Here is a 20,511-nt window from a genome sequence, read left to right as displayed (position 1 = left end):
TATTTATTAAATCAATTGTAAATAATGCAGGCTGTTCCAATGTACTTATATATAAAACGTATCATCATCAAATAAGATTTTCTGTATGTCCTCTGCTGAATCTGACCTGCTTAGAATTAAACCCTGTGTGTGTGTGTGTGTGTGTGTGTGTGTGTGTGTGTGTGTGTGTGTGTGTGTGTGTGTGTGTGTGTGTGTGTGTGTGTGTGTGTGTGTGTGTGTGTGTGTGTGTGTGTGTGTGTGTGTGTGTGTGTGTTACAGCTTGATAGCAACACCACTGGCAGTGTCTGCTGGGATCAGACAGAGAGTGCGTCTGAAAGCAGAGGACAACCCCATCCTGGAACATTACTACATCTCTCAGAGTAGAAATCCTGTTCAGGTAAACACAGTTCTCTCCAATACAGTATGTGCCCTGTACAGCACTGCAGGTTACAATAACAGACACTCAATGCAAATCAACATAACCAAATACAGAAATGCAGGACAGAACTACAGAAAACACAACAAAAAACAACCCATCTTTGAAAATTCATCAAATGTAAAAATGCACTGCGAGTAGAATATACAACACTGGAGATTGCTTTTGAGGGGGAACAATCAAGTGACACAACCTTTGTGAGTGACTATCATACTATATATACTATTTATAGTGAACAACCAAAGTGAAATACCCGCTGGTTTTGCTGACATGACTAATTAAACCACTTTGTGTTTTTAGTTTATAAGTAAAACTGTTGTGTCCCGTCAAAAATGTTAAGTCTAGTCATGTTTCATGTTTTTGTTTAGTCATTTTTGTCTTGTCTCCCACTTCCTGTTTTACTACTCACCTTTTGTGTTCTATTTCATACTTACTGACCGCCAGAGGCGGTGCTTTAGCACTGGATATCTTCTGTCTCGCGCATGCGTAGGTCGAATATTTATATCAACAAAGTCACGTGTGACCTCGTATGACCCCGGAAGGTATAAGTTCCGGTGTTGTCAACGAGTTCAGTTCTTTTTCATCTTCTCGCTGCGCAGGTTACTACTTTATGAGTAGAAGCCAAGCTAGCTTATTGAAAATTCTAGCTCATCGCCTGTAGCCTTGCGATCGTCTCGATCGGGGCTGCGGGCTAGAAACGCTCGCCCTCCAAAGGCTGCGACGAGCTGTCCGCCCTCCCAAGGGAGGGGACCGCGGTGTTCACCGCTCGGACCCCAGGAGCTCCGGACCGGTAAAGAGCGGACGCTCCTGCACACAGCCGGTGAGATCGCTACCATTTATTGCTGATTGTGCTATATCCTATATACTCTCAAACTAAGGAGATAATTGTGTACAAATTAACCGAGGGCTCTCGCTAATTTGTTACTGTTACCTGTACTATCATCCAGTTAGCTGAGTGCTCCCGCTGAAAGCTAACTTTCTACTGCGCTAGTGAAGAGAGCGTCTCCGCCCTCCTTCTCACTACATACTTTTGGTTCTTTACCTGTACTATCATCCAGTTAGCTGAGTGCTCCCGCTGAAAGCTAACTTTCTACTGCACTAGTGAAGGGAGCGTCTCCGCCCCCCCTTTCACTGCATACATTTGGTTCCTTGCCTGTTCTATCGTCCAGTTAGCTGAGTGTTTTCGTTCAAGCTAACTGTTACGGCGCTAGTGAAGGGAGCGTCTCCGCCCCCCCCTCTCACTACATACATTTGTTTCTTTACCTGTTCTATCGTCCAGTTAAGCTGAGTGGTTTCATTCAAGCTAACTGTTACGGCGCTAGTGAAGGGAGCCTCTCTGCCCCCCTCTCACTACTTACATTTGTTTCCTTACCTGTTCTATCGTCCAGTTAGGCTGAGTGTTTTCGTTCAAGCTAACTGTTACGGCGCTAGTGAAGAGAGTGTCTTCGCTCCCCTCTCACAGCTCACAATTAGTTCCTGTTCTATCCTCCAGTTAGCTGAGTACTCTCGCTCAAAGCTAACTTGCTACAGTGCTAGTGAGGAGAGTGTCTTCGCTCCCCTCTCACGGCGCACAATTGGTTATTTTATTTAATCGTTTATTTGACAGGGACAATGCACTGTAATGAACACCTCTTAAGCCCTGAGCCTGTTTTTCAGGTCTCAGGCTCGAAAATGACATTCCCAGAACAAATGACCATATCTTCCCTTCTAAAAGGGTTAAATTAATAATCTTTATTCTCAAAGTAATGATAAACCTGTGAGTTGGATGTAGAAAAGTCAGAATCAATATAGATGTTTTTTATTAAAAAAATTCAGATTTTACATAGTAAAAAACTGTAAATTATAGTGTCCGTCCAAAAATTATTTTTTACTTATAGTGAAAACTACCCTTGGATGATGGGTTAGTAGACTAAAAGCTTTAGGAATCCAAAGTACAACATATAATAAGTACCCTGTATCAAGATTGATGCAAAACAAGTGAAATTTGACCTTTTTAGAGAGATTTAGCCAAAAACCCCCACTTCTGGGGTCATTTGGGTGGATTTGACCTATCTCTGGCCCCCCTTGCTCGATTTTGATGAATGAAATCTCTTTATAACCGCTAGAGCCAATGGAATCGAGGGAAAGTTATATACACACCAAAACGTTAACAAATAAGGAGTGAGAGTGACGCGTTACCAAAACCGGAAGCTGCATACTCTATGGTGGCTACCATTAGCAGCTAACTTTTCCGCTCCGATTTTTACATAAAAAATGGAATTATGGATTATAAATAATTTTTTCAAAGGCACAAGTACATTATCAACCTATGGATCAACAGTTGTAGACATTTTTTTTTTTCGTTTTAATGCCATTGAACACGTCTTTTGACCTAATTGACAGCTACGGTGAGACGATCTGCCGTAAAAGCTCCGTAAAGGTACGTGTTGTGATGTCTGTGTTTGCTTCCCCTGTCGCAAGTTCGGATCGCTCAGTGATGATACTATACCTAAATAATCAGTGGAGTCTCAGCTTTAATAGGCTATATTGTATGTGCAGCTACGATAAGTAATACGGGTATCTTTATCTTGAATTGTGTGCCGCAGTGCGTTAGAATTTTTTCGCTCAGGGGTCATTTAGACCCTTCTTATGAGACTTGTGTTTTGTTTTGGTAAAAATGGTTCATATCTTCAGTTAGCTGAGATTCTTCCCGTTAATCTGGTGCTACACATTAAGTTTCATAAATGTTAAGAAGCCCTGAGACATTATCTCGAAAACAAAAAGGTGGGAGGGGTCCAATGGGGGGACCGCCGTGCTTAAGAGGTTAAAACATTTAAATGTGTCAAGCGTAACAGTGCCAGATTTAGCTTTGAGCTATTTTCCATTCCCTCACATAAAACATTTAAGGAAATTACTTTTTACAAACAGGGTAAAAAAAAAATATATATATATGATATGCAAAGAGTGGCAACGACATATAAAATGTTCTATCCTCCAGTTAACTGAGTGCTCTCGCTCAAAGTTAACTTGCTACAGCGCTAGTGAAGAGAGTGTCTTCACTCCCCTCTCACAGCTCACAATTAGTTCCTGTTCTATCCTCCAGTTAGCTGAGTGCTCTCGCTCAAAGCTAACTTGCTACAGCGCTAGTGAAGAGAGGGTCTTCGCTCCCCTCTCACAGCTCACAATTAGTTCCTGTTCTATCCTCCAGTTAGCTGAGTGTTCCCGCTCAAAGCTAACTTGCTATAGTACTAGTGAAGAGAGTGTCTTCGCTCCCCTTTTCACTGCACACAGTTGGTTCCTGTTCCATCCTCCAGTTAACTGAGTGCTCTCGCTCAAAGTTAACTTGCTACAGCGCTAGTGAAGAGAGTGTTTCCGCTCCCCTCTCCCTGCACACAGTTGGTTCCTGTTCCATCCTCCAGTTAACTGAGTACTCTCGCTCAAAGTTAACTTGCTACAGCGCTAGTGAAGAGAGTGAATCCGCTCCCCTCTCCCTGCACACAGTTGGATGCCCGTTCCAGCCTTCAGTTAGCAGAGTGCTCTCGCTTAGGCTAACTCGCTACGGCGCTAGTGGAGAGAGTATTCCGCTCTCCTCTCACGGCATAAACCCATTAACTGACTTCATTTTTTCTCACCCCAGTTAGCAGAGTGCTCACGCTCAAGCTAACTACTATTGTGCTCACTCCCCTCCACTGCATATTTGTTTCCTGGCCAGTTATTTACAGGCAGCTGAGTGCTCTAGCTATCGCTAGGTCTAACGGCTCTAACACCTGTATGGCTCCTCTTTAACCAGAGGATGGCCATGACCTTTGCCCCTCTTGTCTTGGCCTCGAGCATCTGAGGGAGGGCCTTTCGGAGGACCCGTGCATGAATTGCACCATCATGCCTCATGCGGTAAGAGCTGCCGAGGTTGAACTACTGACTGAGGGTGGCCTTCCCCCCGCACAGTCGACTCCAGCCCAACCTACCCATCCTAGGCGTTGGGCCGCAGAGGCTGCGGGTGCACCGCCCAAGAAGAGGACTAAGCCTGATAGGCTGTCCTCCATGGTGGACCTACTCACTACTGAGCTAGCCCAGATGAGGTCACTCCTCTTGGCTCTCCATGCTGGTGGCCGTACAGAGCACGCCGCTGCACCCGATCCACCCGTGGCTCAGGCGCGCCGGATTCATTTAGTGAAAAAGTGCGTGTGTATGGCCCAATCCCAAACCACGCCCTACACCCTACCCCTACACACTCCCCCTCCGTGACGGAGTGAACTCCGTGGAGTGACACATGAGGCTCCCTCCTGTCAGATGGAGGGAGTAAATACAGCGGCAAGCTTTGGGACAAACTCCCCTCTCTCCGGCAGAAACAGGAAATGCCGTAACTGTATCAACGGTATCAAATCAGCATCTCTTTGACAAAAAATGTAAATTAATAACTAAAATAAAACTCCAAACATCTCTAATTGTGTTACTTTTTTGTAAAGCTCTTTTAGTTTTAAACCTGATGTTTATAAGTTTCTTAGTTTTTGCAACAGTCTGTAAATATACACAACTTTATAATAAAATGCACACATTTACCTTTTTCTAGACTAAACACAGGTATGATCCTAAGTAAAAAAATATGAGGTTATCATGAGGTTGTTAACATCGCAGTTTATCAGTGGATGTTTGCTGGAAGCACAATAACTGCATGTTTTGCATTGCTTTTAAATGTCAGTTAATATAGTGGTGAGAGACTCCCGATACATTAGATTTATAAGTTCATTAATTGTCTCATGATGCATATTTCCCGGTGAGCATGAAGCTTTTCAGAGTGGGGTTTTTCTCAGCTACGAGTTCTTTTGGAAATTGCTCTCCTTATCCGCCCTGATTATGCCCCCTGATTGCTAGGCCCTGTCGGGTTAGAAACTGCAGACAGCGCAGTTGCTCCATCATTCCATCTCTTCTTTTTTCCTGCTCAATACGCTGTTGTTTGACAAGCTGTATGTTGACTGGTGTTTGACTGAAGAAAGCGCACTTTTTTTTAATACACTCTCTGTGGAAATTAGACTTTTCGTGGCTTGGGCACTTTTTCCAGTTATTAACTCCGATATTAACAAAGCTATCATCTCCACATTTTGAGAAAGTTACAAGCCGTTTGACAGCAGCAAATCTGCATATTTCACAGAAGGCCCGTTTAGTGGTTTTGCAAATAATTAACCACTCTCTGTTTTTGTACCATTCTGTGTTGAAGTACCTTTCTCTTTGCCCAAATAATCTAGCGGTCAGTTAGCTGCAGCTTTACCCGTCTCAATGTCCCGACAACAAACCTCCATGCAATCGGAACCAGCCTGTTTTCGGTTCAACGACGGCGGTGGCGGGTTCTTTTGGGTTCATCTGGCTTCGCTGTTTCTATGATTGATGAAGGTCCAGGCTCCGGAGACGTGGATGTCAGGGATGTGACCTTCCAGTTGTTAATTTAAGTTTAGATTGACTGTATAGTTTTCTTCTGCGCTGGTTCTTCTGACGTGTTTGCAAGTGTATATTTTTTCTATCTAGGTTAACGGCTGACACACACAGAACAACGTAACAAATAAAGTAAACAACGTAACGAATAAACAAATCTAAGCTTTTTTATTGGTTGTAATTTACATGGATACATTTGAATGGTGTGACAATGTCCTATTTGATTGGGTTAAAATGTACATATTCTTCCTGTTATGTCTGCCTGCTTTATTTTACCTAATGCAAAGTGACGCTGCTCCATCGAAATCAGTCGCATTGACCCGAAGACACATTTTGAGTTGTATACACTGTTGGAAAGAGGAGATTCATAGCTTTCTAATGATATCAGGATTGTTGTTGTAGGCTACTCCAAATATTAAGCAAAATATGTCACATTATATAATGACTGTTACAGAGTCATCATTTTGAGAAAAAGGCCTTTAAAGTTTCCTCTTCTCTGGATCGATCTGATTGATTATTAGCGGAGCAAATGATCAAAATAGAACGAAGGGAAGATAGGGGAAGCCCGCGAGTGTGTGTGTGTATACGTGTGTGTTTGTGTATTTTTGCGTTTGTGTGTATTGTGTTTGTTTCCCGGGGAAAACACTCACGAGAAACACCGGCTGTTATGCCTGCAGTGACGTAAAGTTACTCCGTTGCTTGTAATTATGCCGTTACAAGCTTCAAAGTTGTATTTATCATCTGAATTTGCCAAAACAAGTTTAATATTCTGAAAGCCAAGACTTTGTTTATTTGAAATCAGATAAAAACAAACTGTAACGGACCCTGCCGTGTTATCTATGATTACTATACGCCTTACATTCATAATTTCAGCAGAGGGAGGGGAAGCGGCGCTGTGGAACAGCAGAGGTCATATTGACCCCACCCCTTTTCATATAAACATGACGTGTTGCTATAGCAACGCCTTTTGTCTACTGCGATTCCTTATAGATTGAGTGATAGATTGAGAGAGAGAGAGATAGATGGATAGATATATTGATAGATAGTTATAGATAGAGAGAGAGAGAGAGAGAGAGAGAGAGAGAGAGAGAGAGAGAGAGAGATAGAGACAGTCTGTAGTGAAGGAGTGCGCTCCCGCTCACGGGCTTGTAAAGCTCTCACTCGAGTGAGAGCTTTACAAGCTTAAAAAATGCCTGTAGCTAATGAGATTGAATATAACAATCAAACATAACAAAATATACACAGCTATATCAGATCGCGTTTTAGATGCGACTTTAGAGTAGAGGGGAATTATTGAAACGGGATTTGTACAGTGTTCCACGGCATCCGCCGCTGCGAAAATGTGGGGCAGGGCTGAAAAGTGGGGGGGCCAATGGCCCCCTGGCCCCCCCGCTTCCGGCGCCCTTGCCGTGGCTGAGCTGGTTCTAGAGGACGATGTGTTCTCGATGGCAGCTTCAGCCACTCAATTTAATGAGTATGACGGGGAGAGCCCATCCCATGCTTCTGGGCCTGGCTCCTGTACCTCAGCTCAGGGTCCCTCGGAGGAGGCAGATGACGGCTCCATGGGTACCGTCATTTGCAGGGCACTGGCTCACCAGTAGCTGGATGCGCTGCAGCCCGAAACAGCGCCTGCCAGTGCGTTCTTTAGGCACACTCCGGCACCCGCCACCCGCACTGTTCCTCCCTCTTGTGAGTATCTGAGGGAGTTACATGCATGCTGGAGGGACACTAAGGCTCTTTACAGTCTTACGTCCGATGGCCGAGCCTTGGTAGCCATGCAGGATGCGGCAAGAGTTGGCCTTGACCACACGCCGGCTGTTGAGCCTACCATTGCTTCCCTCATAGTTTCCCCTGACGAAGCCCTGAGGTCGGAGGCCAGGTGCCCTCGACTCCAATGTCGGGTCACTGATGACCTGCTCACTAAGGCGCATGGGCCGTGTAGGCACCTCATGCTCGCCCTCTCAGCTTCCCTGCAGCAGGATGCTCTTAGCGCTTCCTTAAACCAAGGGTACAAGCTTCAGTTCCGACGCTGACCCCCAGTCTTCAGCCGGGTCAAAATGACCACCATAAGCGACCCGCCAAAATAAATCGCCCTAAACCAGGAGCTGTCAGTCCTCCTTGCCAAGGGTGCAATCGAGCCTGTGGACCCCATCTCACAGCCCGGGCTTCTACTCGACCTACTTCCTGGTAAGGAAGAAAGGCGGTGGACTTCGCCCAATCCTCGATCTGAGGGGACTCAACAAGTTCCTAAGGATTTTACCTTTCCATGGGCTGAGCACAGCGGACGTTCTTCGTACCGTGGCCAGGGGGGAATGGTTCACGTCCGTCGACTTGAAGGACGCTTATTTTCATGTGCCTATTGTGCCTCATCACAGGCAGTTTCTTCGCTTTGCCTTCAGAGGTCGTCATTTCCAGTTCAGGGTGCTCCCATTTGGACTCTCCCTCTCCTTAGACGACTGGTTAATCTGTGCACCATCCCGGTTACAGACGATCCAGGACACGGCTCTCCTTCTCTCTCATGTCGCCCGGCTAGGCCTCAGGGTGAACATGGAGAAGAGTTGTCTGAACCCCTCTCAGAGCCTAACCTTCATTGGGGTGGCTCTGGACACAGTCACTCAACCAGCAAAAACAGTGTTCTCGCCCCCACTCCTGGTAGACGTGATGCTTTATTCTAGCAGCAGCCGACTGGATAAGCCGTCCTGCTAAAACTTCTTGTTTTTTCCAGCTAGGTGAAGGCAGTGCTCTCGCTCCCGCTCCCTCTGCTGGTAACATGGGTGTAGTTACATCCCTTTTGTGTTCGGCGAGTAGGAGCGTTGCTCTACTCTTTCCGTTCAGCAGGTAGCTGGTGAAGGCTGTGTTGTCGCACCCCGCTCCCGCCTACGCTGCATCTGGCATTCGTTATTAACTCAACCAGTGAGGGCGGTGTTCTCGCCCCCGCTCCTGATAGACGCGCTGCTTCATTCTAGCAGCAGCTGCCTGGCTAAACTGCCCTGTTAAATGTCCTTATCTAATCCACCTAGGTGAAGGCAGTGCTCTCGCTCCCGCTCTCTCTGCTGGTAACGTGGGTGTAGGACATTTACATCCCTCTCTGTGTTCGGCGAGTAGGAGCATTGCTCTACTCTTTACGTTCAGCAGGTAGCTAGTGGAGGCTGTGTTCTTGCACCCGCTCCCGGTTACGCTGCATCTGGAATTCGTTATCAACTCAACCAGTGAAGGCAGTGTTCTCGCCCCCGCTCCTGGTAGGCGTGTTGCTTGATTCTAGCAGGAGCCGCCTGGCTAGGCTGTCCTGTTAAACTTCCTTGTTTAACCCAGCTAGGCGCGGGCCTGTCCATCTGCTGCACAGACTCTGCTGTGGGACGCCTTGGCGTCTCCCCAACAGGAAGGACCTCTTGTCTCAGTTGGAGGGTCGGATGTGGCACCCCGACCCCTGCCACCTCCAGCTGTGGGTCTGGCCACTGGAGGGCCCGACCCACTGCTGAGCGACTGCATAGAGTCTGTCAGGAAGACTATTCTCAAATGCTAGGGCACCATCTACTTGTAGGCAGTACGAAAACAGGTGGAAACTGTTTTTTTGACTGGTGCCAAGGGCGAAATGAGGACCCAGCATATTGCTCGGTACCTACGACCCTTGAGTTCCTTCAGTCCCTCCTGGACGACGGCCGGTGTCCCGCTACCGTCAGGGTGTATGTGGCTGCTATATCAGCTCAACACGCAAGGGCTGACAACAGCACAGTGGGGAGCCATAGGCTAGTATCCCTCTTTTTAAAGGGGAGCTCTGAGGCTTCACCCCCCGAATATCCCAAGGGCCCCTACATGGGCTGCGGCCACATGGGCATCTCTGAGCACATTCGCCAGATACTACAGGGTGAATGTTGCCGCCCCTCACCCGCTGGGTGTGGTCCTCCTGCAGAGTCCGCCTAGGCCATCCCTATAGGGGGAGTATTCAGACTTCCTCGTGACTCTGTTGGTATAGGTCATCCAGTGCTAAAGCACCGCCTCTGGCGGTCAGTAAGTATGAAATAGAACGATAGTTACGTATGTAACTACGGTTCTATGAATACTGGATGACCGCCAGAGTTCTTGGTCACTCGGAATCTCGTGTTTCCGCGAGAAGATTCCATAGAACTGAACTCGTTGACAACACCGGAACTTATACCTTCCGGGGTCATACGAGGTCACACGTGACTTTGTTGATATAAATATTCGACCTACGCATGCGCGAGACAGAAGATATCCAGTGCTAAAGCACCGCCTCTGGCGGTCATCCAGTATTCATAGAACCGTAGTTACATACGTAACTATCGTTTTATTCCTTGACTCCCTATCCTTGTGTGTGTGTGTGTCTGCTCTCATCAGCATCAGCCCCGCCCCTGATTGTTTCCACCTGTGCCCAGTTACCTCTTGTTTAAATTCCCCAGCCTTCCCTTATCTTGTGTCAGTTCGTCTTGTCCTGTCTCCATGCCAGTAGTCAGCGTACCAGCGTACCAGCGTACCAGCGTACCTGCGTACCAGCGATTACTTTTTCATGTCTCAAGCCTGATTCATGCTCCTGAGTTATTTAGTAAGTTTTGTTCCTCACTTAGTGAGTGATTTTCTTTTGTTGCCTTTTGAACCTTTTTTCACCTCGTCAAGAGTGTCGATTTTTTTTGTGTGAACTGTTTTGGAATAAAGTATTTTTCTCATACTTTACCTCTGTCTCCCGGGTCGTGCATTTGAGTCCTATACCTTGTGTTTCCAAGTTTGTGACGGAAACAATAAGTGACTGCTGCCTGTTTATTACAGAAAGGGTCAGTATAGATGAATATATATTATATAAAATGTTTGCGTTAACGTGCAAAAAAAAATCAACGCCACTAATTATTTTAACGCGATTAACGCATGTGTATTTTTTGTCCTCGGCCGCCCCGTAGTTTCAGAGCGCATCGAGTTTAAAATACCATCTACAAGCTGATGCTGACAGCCCCGCTCCTGCCGCCCGCTTGTAGCAGACCACACTTCCACGCTCACCGGCAGGCCCGGACTGGCCATCGGGAGGACCGGGAGGGTGTGTGTATGTGTGGCGCGACTCGCGCGAGCGAGGCACACCTTACGTGTTGTTGTTGTTAGTATCTGGTGCTAGCTAGCTGCGCTAACGGATATAAGGAGCTGTTTCCATGACATTTCGCCGACAACTGCGCCGAGCACTTGACTTTATGCAGGTAGCCAGACAGTGGGACATTGTACGAAAAGTCAGCACACTCAGCACGGATATGACATGATTGCAGCGTCCAGGCAGCTCCCGTTCGAGCATATATGCCTTGAGCTGCACATAGCTCCAACGATCCATCACAGTGTCTCCACATTCTCTCACACACACACACACACACACACACACACACACACACACACACACACACACTGTTGTTGTGGTTAATATTCATGAGAATATTTGTCATTGTTCAAATGATAATAAACAAACATATAAAGCATATTTGTCCACTCATATGTTGATAAGAGTATTAAAAACTTGAAAAATATCCCTCTAAGGTACATTTAGAACAGATAAAAAATGTGCGATTAATTTGTGATTAATCGCGATTAACTATGGACAATCATGCGATTAATCGCGATTAAATATTTTAATCGACTGACAGCCCTAATAAAATTATATTAATGCCATTAAACTGCAACTCTCACTATTTCAATACCATTAATGAAATTATTTGTTGCTGGAAGTAATTTATGCAGCTAACAGCCTCTCACACTTTTGATTTGGCGGGTCATCAAGCAAAATGCTGGGTTAACTGCACATATCTGCAACACACACATCAACAAGAGTCCAAATATATGTGGCCTAGTATCTCAGAGCTTTGGAAATATATATTTTATAAACTCAACTGTCCCTGTTGCCCCAGTTGATTTACAAATATTGCTTCTTACTGCATTCATTAATACAGAACATTTTTATTTTACCTGTGTGTGTGTGCGTGCGTGTCATCTTTCCAGGCAGACATCGATGGACTGTCTAAGAAAAGCAGTTTGTCAGTGAGACAGGTTGAACGCTGGTTCAGGAGGAGACGCAGTCAGGACCTTCCTGGAGTCCTGAAGAAGTTCAGAGAGGCCAGGTCAATTGTGTGTGTGTGTGTGTGTGTGTGTGTGTGTGTGTGTGTGTGTGTGTGTGTGTGTGTGTGTGTGTGTGTGTGTGTGTGTGTGTGTGTGTGTGTGTGTGTGTGTGTGTGTGTGTGTGTGTGTGTGTGTGTGTGTGTGTGTGTGTGTGTGTGTGTGTGTGTGTGTTACCTCAAATAGCCATAGTCCATACATCTCTCCCCTTTGCTTCCTACAGCTGGAGGTTTGTCTTCTACATATCGGCGTTCATTGGAGGACTGATAGCTCTGTACGATGTGAGTACCTGAAATAAAGCATGACTCCATCTCAGCCAGAAGCATGATTTTACTGTGAATAGAAACTTTAGATAGCTGAGGTTGAATGTTAAAGTCACTACCAGCTTTTTGGGTGTGGCTCTGTATATTCCATCAAATTCTATATCTGTAGCCGTACTAACACAAACAAATTCTCTCCCCATGGTTTTGCAGAAAGAATGGTTTTATGACACCCGGGAAGTATGGGAAGGTTTCCCAAAGCAGGTTTGTATGGTTTTTATACGCCATAGTCATCATATTAAAGCTAGGGTGGGCTACTTATTTTAGATTAGTCTTTGTTATATTGGTTGAAATACATCCCGAAACCAATCAATAAAACAAATGCTACTACCAAAGAATTGAAACATAAAGGTAATAATAAATATAAATGTTTGACATGCTTATTGTCTTTGTGTTACAAGGAAGCAACACCTATGACTTTTTTTTTTTTAATTAAAGCTGTACTAATGGGAGGAATATACATGAGGCTTTACAGGTTATTATTTAAAAGGCACCTTCATTACAAATACAATGATGCAGCACTGTGATTGGAGAATATATGATCCCATAGCTCACATTTCAGTCTGTTCTTAGCTTTTAAAATGGAGGTGAGTGAACAATAGACTCCTCTAAAGTTTCCTCCTGCCAGATAAAGGAGTTAGGACAAAGAGCGGAGCCCTGAGGGACATTAGTGTGTACTGTGTGACTGAGATTCACTGGCTTCATGTTACATGCTCTGCCTCTGTTTCTGTGTGTGTTCAGTCCATGCTGCAGTCTCAGTACTGGTATTACATCCTGGAGATGAGCTTCTACGGCTCACTCCTCTTACGCGTTGCCTTTGATGTTAAGAGAAAGGTGAGTAGTGGTTTTTACAAGCTAACATTTACACTTAATTAAATCTCCTGAATTATTGTTGTTTAAATATTCAGCTTTTATTCCCAATAAAAGGAATAAAACACAGTATATTCACAAACTCGTCTGTACTGCATTTAGTAAAAAAAGTTCAAAAAAGTGTTCTATTAAAGGCTTTTTCACCCCATAATGTAACTCTCCCCAAAAAAGCATGCTAATTATTTTAAATCATTATCCTCCCTAAAATAAGCCTAAGAGAAGTAGACCTGTGACTTCACACCATCATGTTCATCAGAAAACTACACAACAATGTGTCCCAAAAGAGCCCTAGGGTTTGAAATATTTGCTACATGGCCACAAAAAAATATGTGATTTAGCAATAAAAACGTATTTTTAATAAGAGTTAGTCCCAAGACTGGTTAGACTCTAAAACATTTTTTAAATATAGTAAGATGAAAATAACATCCATCCTCAAAATGGTGCTAATGGGAAAGCAGTGTATTAGTCTGGTAGAGACTACTGGGTTGTTGGTAGGTTGACTGTGTTTCTCTTCCTACTGTAGGACTTTAAGGAGCAGATCATCCACCACCTGGCTACACTGGTACTGCTATCATTCTCCTGGTGTGCCAACTACATCCGGATAGGAACGTTGGTCATGCTCATCCATGACGCCTCTGATGTTCTACTGGAGGTCAGTCACACAGGTTCAAACAGCCCAACGACCTGTTGATGCTGGAAGATCCTGCACACTCCCTGATTATGTTTACTGTCAGTCATCTTTTTTACAAATTTAGTGCATGAAAACTATGGTTAAGGTTATATTGTGGTTAGGCTGAACAATTTCAGATAGGAGGTGGGTTAGGCTGCTTATATACCTGATGAGGGTCAGTGAAATATCCTGGTTGACATGTTAAATCATGGCCAGGAGGCCGGGCGGTTTCTATCGTTTTTCCAACCAAGTTTAGATTTAGCCACGCCTACTTGCACCGACGTAGCTTCGCACGGCCTAGTCACGGCTACTCTACGTCTACTTTAAAGTTACAGAGGGAGCATTTTAACTCTGAGGCAGTCAACAGACCGTAGTAAATTAATATATATATTGTTTGTACTCAGATAACTCTTAGCTCGGTTCTCTGCAGCTCAGGTTCCTAATCTCCCCCCTATGTGCTTTTTAAAGTTAAAGTAAATATACTCAAATACTGTACTTTTGTATTTTCAGATTGTATGTTAGTTGGTTATTCTGAAATCCATGATGCACTAATTTTAAAAGATTCATTAACTCTTTATAACTGTGATCATCAGTTATATTTAAAAAGTGTTATTTTCATCAATCTACTTCCAAAATATGCTCTATGAAGCTACTGACAAATACATGTTTCACCGGATGAAAACACTGCAGGTGACACTGCGCCAATCAGATCTAAACTGGGTTGGAAAAAGGATAGACGCGGCCGGGGGTTAGCAGAGTAGCTCTGTAGGGCAGCTAGGAGTGCGGGTCAGGTGCAGGCTAGGATGTTGGAGTGAGATCAGAATCAGAATCAGAAATGGGTTTATTGCCAGGTAGGTTCACACGTACGAGAAATTTGACTAGGTGCCATGATGCATACATAAAAATAAAAAACAAAGATTTAAAAAAGTACACAGATAGCGAACTATATTAAGAAAACTGTGATACAAATGTAAATATAGTAAGATAGCAATAAAATAAGCAGTAATTTACATTGAAATAGAATGCAATACATTATAGAATATAAAATATGTACAGTAAGCAATATTTAAACATTGTGTGCATTAATGTAATGCATATAGAGTCTGCGTAAAGTGTCAGTGGGAGGGGCGGGCCTTGTTTAAGAGGCGGGTAGCCAGGGGCGTTTCCTGGACCTGGAAACATTAGGGGCTTAGCCCACAATGGCGGTGCCAGAGATTTTCTTTTGGGGGTGCTGTGGGGTAGCTTGACGTTTCATAGAGGGTGCTCAAACATTTAGGGTTTCCCATTAATGTACCGGGCGCTACAGAGGAATGTTCTACTGCAACAATCCCCACGCACACACACAGTACACCCTGCGACTGTTACAATGAAGGCTCGATAATCAGCTCAGGGCATATAGGTGTAAGCAGGGGGAAAGTGCAATTTTTACAAGTGGGGGGTGGACCTATCCTTCTCTAGGGGGGGTCCGGGGGCATGCTCCCCCGAGAAGATTTTTGTTTAAATATTGAAGTTAAAAGCATCAATCTGGTGCACTTTGAGAGCAACATGAAGAGATCTATGGATACATCTCTCAACACCCATATGAAACAGAACTGTAAACAGATTTACTTTTTCTTTATGGATATTTTACAAATCACTCCCCTTTCAAACTGTATTCTTGTTTTACTGTCATATAGTATTTCATACCTGTTTTTCATTTATTCTCTTATTTTGTGTATAACTATAATGATCATATGAAGGTGTGCCTTGGAAATAATCTTTTACATAATAATTGCATTCACTGAACACGGGAAATTACAATCCTGCCGTCCTCTCTAGTGTCATGATGAGGTTCAGGTAAAGCACGGTTAATGTATTATATTCAGGGGTGCACATCACTTTTTTAGTGAGTTACTCAGATGAGTACCAGGAGACAGCGTTTGGTACTCACCCCACACGAAGCGTGGTCCTCCTCAGTGTCCCCTTCACTGTCCTCAATTTACACTTCTTGCATGCTAGATGATGAAGATGATGAAGATGCACCTCCCTGTCTCTTTTTAAGCCTCCGATTTGCTTTCTCCAAAACTTGTTGCCAAAACTGTGAAGTCCTTGCATTTCCTGAGGCCAAGTTGAAGGATCAAATACTAAGAACTGATCACATGACTTGAAGTCATATCTGATTTCAGATGTGGGAAGTAACAAAGCACACTTATTTACTCAAGTACAATTTTGAGATACTTGTAGTTGACTTGAGTATTTCTATTTTATGCTACTTTGTACTTCTACCCCACTTCAGTTCAGAGGTAAATGGTGTACTTTTCCTCCACTACATGTATTTAATACCTTTAGTTACTTTACAGATGTGGATGAATGATGTGAAATATAATCAAGTGTTAAATCAGACTTTAGTTCCACCTGGAGTAAATCCACAAGCTACCCTGCAGTATACAAAGTCATTCAAACTAGCTGCACCTTTACCAGCTTTGAGAACACTTTCATGATCAATCATTATAAAACATATCATATATATTATTCTGAAATGGACCAATCTGCACAATGAATACTTTTACTGTCGCTACTTTCACTATATTTTGATAATACTTTTCTAATTTTACTTGAGTAACATTTTGAATGCAGGACTTTTACTGTAACAGAGTATTCCTACACAAGATCTGAGTACTTCTTCCACCTCTGTCTGATTTCAAACTCTTCCATAACACCCTGAGTAAGTTTGCAGCTGTGTGTTTCACTCCACTTTGGTGTAAATAAAACTGCAGCAGCTTGACCACAGAGCGTGAACGTTGTGATCAGCTGATTTTGCGCAGTTCTCCAGTGTGTGTGTGGGGCACAGAATGTGCACAGGGGAGTCTCCCACCGCAGCCAGTTGACGTAGTTTTGGTACAATTCTGTTGTACACACCGACGTTAACCTGGTCTGTGCACACGGCGACCAACTCTGTCGTCCAGTGATCTAAGCCTCTGCCTCCTGTAAAGCTTCACAGGTCCGTCAACTATGGCCTGCGCGGCTCACCCAGCTCCAGTTCAATCAGTCATAGAAAGATTTTTTGCAGGGAGCGAAATGGCAACGTAGCTGCTTAATGTCTTTGGGTTTTTTGACATGCCTAGTAGTTTACTCCTTTGAGTGTTGACAAGAAACACGTGTAGACGAAATATGTGTTTTGTTTTGATGTTTTGAGGTACGCAAAGGCGCGTAGTGACACAAGTGACGTTACGCAATTCAGATTTGTGCCGCGCATGCGTACCTGCATACCAGTTATGTGCACCCCTGCTTATATTATTGAGGGAGAATTGTCCGGGGCTAAAGAAAGGGCCAGGCGACGCCACTGCCGGTAGCGGAGGGGAAGAAACTTTGGGTTACTTAACGTAACCTTGGTTCTTTGATAACAGTGAGTGAGGTGTTTCAGTATGGGGGAGACGCTCCCGCGTGACCAATGACACAACGTCTGTCAGTGACAGACAGGTCGAAATGTACTTGGGGCATGCCCCTCATATTAATACAGATTGACCGCCCCTTCTCAAATCATTCAAGACCGGTTTCTTTCCATGTCTCTGCGAGGAGGGAAGTGATGGTGAAACACCTCACTCTGTTATCAAAGTTATTTTTCTAACTTCGCTCGGTGTTTCACTATGGGAGATATAGACCATCGCACCCCTGTACTGCACCCCGTGAGGAGCGCAGGATGAGGTCCTTCACGACACAGATCTCATCCCAGAGGGCAGGGTTAGGTGACCCAGTGTCCAGCTGTCGGCCCATCTCCTCCAGAATCTCACCCTGGTACGCAGAGAGCAGTGTCATTGCATTGAGAGAGCAGTTTGACTGCGCTGCGTAATTATAGGTCCTCTGGAAAACTGAGGCGGTGAGGCGCTCAATTTTGTTAGGCAGAGCGATGTTGGTGGGCTGCTGCCTTCGGTGGGCCGCTGGCTCTGGCGTGGGCCGTGGACTTGCGAGTCTCCGGCGGGTCCGGCGCAGCGGCGCTGTGAAAGTCCACCGCCGTTGCGAGTCTCCGGCTGTAACAATCCACTACCACCCGCGAGGACCCAGGTTCGATTCCGGCCTGAGGTCCAACATTTTTATTTATTTAAAAAAATAATAATAATCTCCCGTTCATCACGTCCATTCGCGACCCACTGATCACATCTCTGCGCCCCACCAGTGGGGCGCGCCCCACATTTTGAGAAACGCTGGTGTACAAGGAGAAGAGCAGAGGGGAAAGAACGCAGCCTTGAGGGGAACCAGTGCTGATGGTCCGGGGGTCAGAGACATGTTTCCCCAGCCTCACGTGCTGCTTCCTGTTAGACAGGAAGTCTGTGATCCACCTGCAGGTGGAGTCGGGCACGTGCAGCTGGGAGAGCTTGTCCTGCAGCAGAGCCGGGATGATGGTATTGAAGGCGGAGCTGAAGTCCACAAACAGGATCCTGGCTTAGGTTCCTGCTGTGTCCAGGTGCTGGAGGAGGAAGTGAAGGGCCATGTTGACAGCATCGTCCACAGACCTGTTGGCTCTGTAGGCGAACTGCAGGGGGTCCAGTAGGGGGTCTGTGATGGATTTTATGTGGGACAGGACAAGGCGCTCAAAGGACTTCAGTGTTTCCCCTAGGTTTACTGCTTTGAGGGGGGGGGGGGTCCTTCCTGAGCGGGGGGGGGGGGGGGGGGGGGGGGGGGGGGGGTTATTGGGATATTATTTTTTTAAATCCTCTGGAGCAGAGAGAGGAGCTGTGGATTATTGTTATTGATTAATGCATCAGTGTTTCTTAGGGTCAAAAACACTAAACTCACAACTTAATATGATAGCGTTTAGTTTATTTAATAAAAGAGCACATGTTCAATGTGAAAAGTGACAGTAGATATAGATTAGTTGCAATTTGGTGCTATAAATATATATATATTAAAAAATATTATATATATTTTTTTTTAAACACCTTGAATGTCAGGGGGGGCGCGGGGCTCCGTTGGCGGGGCTCCGTTGGCCCCTCCAAGACAATGGTAGGGGAAACACTGGACTTCATAACCACAGAGGTCAGGGCGACAGGTCTGTAGCAGAGTCCTGCACGGGTCTGATTTTCAAGACCCGCTCCCGCCCCGCACCCGCAACGTGCAATACCGAACCCGCCCGCTACCCGCACATATTGCCAATTAGTTCCGCAAACCGACCCGACCCGTCGGCACAAGATCCGCAAACCGACCCGAACCCGCATATCCTATGAGCAGTGAAAACATGCAATTATGAACACACACAGTTGCGTATTTGTCTCAAAAAGCGTGGGATGTTGGTTATTTTCTCCATCTAGGATGACACCAAAAGCCTCCCAGACGTTGGATTTCGCTCTTGAGGAAGAGTTATTGACAATGCTGTATTCTCCGCTAGAGAGCTTCACCTCAGCCATTCCGAATGTGGCGCGCTCAGCAGCAGATTGATGCGCTGCAGAGGTTATGATCATGCTCGGTCCCGAGGGGGAGAGGTCTGAGGATTTAAACATTAAATTAAATTATTCTTATTTTAATATATTTATTATGCAACACCCGCGACCCGACCCGCATCTTCTTTGTTTTACCCAGAACCGAACCCGGAAAAAAATGTTTGAAAAAATACCACCCGCTAATCACTCTACCCGACCCGATGCAGGACTCTGGAGTGGAGTGCACCAGCTGGGCATAAGCTGGGCGTAACTCTACGTCCGACGTAGAACCGAAGGTTAAGACCAAACTAAAGTTATGACTAGTGCACCACCTAGACTTAAGCCCTGTATGCGTTGCGCCCGGGTGTAACTTTTACGCCTAGTATGGAGCAGGAGTACGTCGGAAAGACAGACTAGTATCCATAGTAACATAAAACAGGCAAGAAGGATATTAACGATGGCAGGGCGTCTTGTTTACAGGTTTAACAATGAAAGGGCATTAAGAAGAGAAAGAGTTGTCCGTGATCGAACAAACCCACTGGACATCTATTCGGACAGTGAGCTAATAGAAAGGTTTCGTTTCGGCAGACAAGCCCTTTTTGATTTAATCGAGGAGATTTCCCCTCAAATCCAGCACGGATCAAACCGAAACGCTGCGCTCTCCCCAACCTTGCAGGTGCTGATTGCGCTCAGATTCTACGCGAACGGGGCCTTTCAAAATACTGTGGGAGACATGATTAATGTTCATCGCACAACTGCATGTCGGGCTATTAGAAAAGTTTCCTTGGCTCTCCAGCGCCGCCTTAGGAATTATATTCACCTTCCAACACAAGAAGAAGCAGCGAAATCCAGGCAAGATCTTTTGTTAAAATCAGGTATACCTGGTATTGTCGGATGCATCGACGGTACTCATGTTCGCATTCAGGCCCCCTCTGAACATGAGTATTTGTATGTTAACAGAAAGGCTTACCACTCAATAAATGTCCAAATTGTTTGCAACTCGGACATGGGCATTGTCGACCTCGTTGCAAGATGGCCTGGGTCGACCCATGATGCTCGCATCCTGAGAGAGAGCGCCCTTCAACGGGAATTTGAGGCAGGGAGAATGAATGGTCTTCTTCTCGGAGACAGTGGATACCCTCTGAAGCGATGGCTAATGACACCTGTCATCGCAGAGAGAACTGCACAAGAGCGCCGCTATAACGAGAAGCATACACAAACGAGGAACATTGTAGAGCGCTGCATTGGAGTGCTCAAACGTAGGTTAGTAAGTCATTTTTATAATATATAAATGGCCAGCCTTTTAATGTAGATAGGCTAAATTGTTTTTTGCTTTTT

The 20,511-nt window shown here is 45.2% G+C and overlaps 1 protein-coding gene across 2 annotated transcripts in view; it reads left to right on the top strand.

Moving 5' to 3' along the window:
- Window positions 1-20,511, top strand: part of cers3a (ceramide synthase 3a) — a 55,477-nt gene that overhangs the window by 24,103 nt on the left and 10,863 nt on the right. The window contains exons 4-9 of one of the 2 annotated variants that reach the window (XM_034127436.1): window positions 259-376; window positions 11,807-11,925; window positions 12,144-12,201; window positions 12,394-12,444; window positions 12,982-13,074; window positions 13,634-13,762. In XM_034127436.1, the coding sequence (XP_033983327.1) occupies window positions 259-376; window positions 11,807-11,925; window positions 12,144-12,201; window positions 12,394-12,444; window positions 12,982-13,074; window positions 13,634-13,762 (568 nt within the window). Of the gene's footprint in view, window positions 1-258; window positions 377-11,806; window positions 11,926-12,143; window positions 12,202-12,393; window positions 12,445-12,981; window positions 13,075-13,633; window positions 13,763-19,304; window positions 20,437-20,511 lie in introns of those variants that run through there. The other variant, XM_034127445.1, reaches the window with a different exon arrangement.

This window comes from Trematomus bernacchii, unplaced genomic scaffold (assembly GCF_902827165.1).
Source record: "Trematomus bernacchii unplaced genomic scaffold, fTreBer1.1, whole genome shotgun sequence".
Taxonomy (NCBI): domain Eukaryota; kingdom Metazoa; phylum Chordata; class Actinopteri; order Perciformes; family Nototheniidae; genus Trematomus; species Trematomus bernacchii.
Note: the sequence above shows the minus strand (reverse complement) of the source record. Positions and strands in the feature narration are given on the sequence as shown.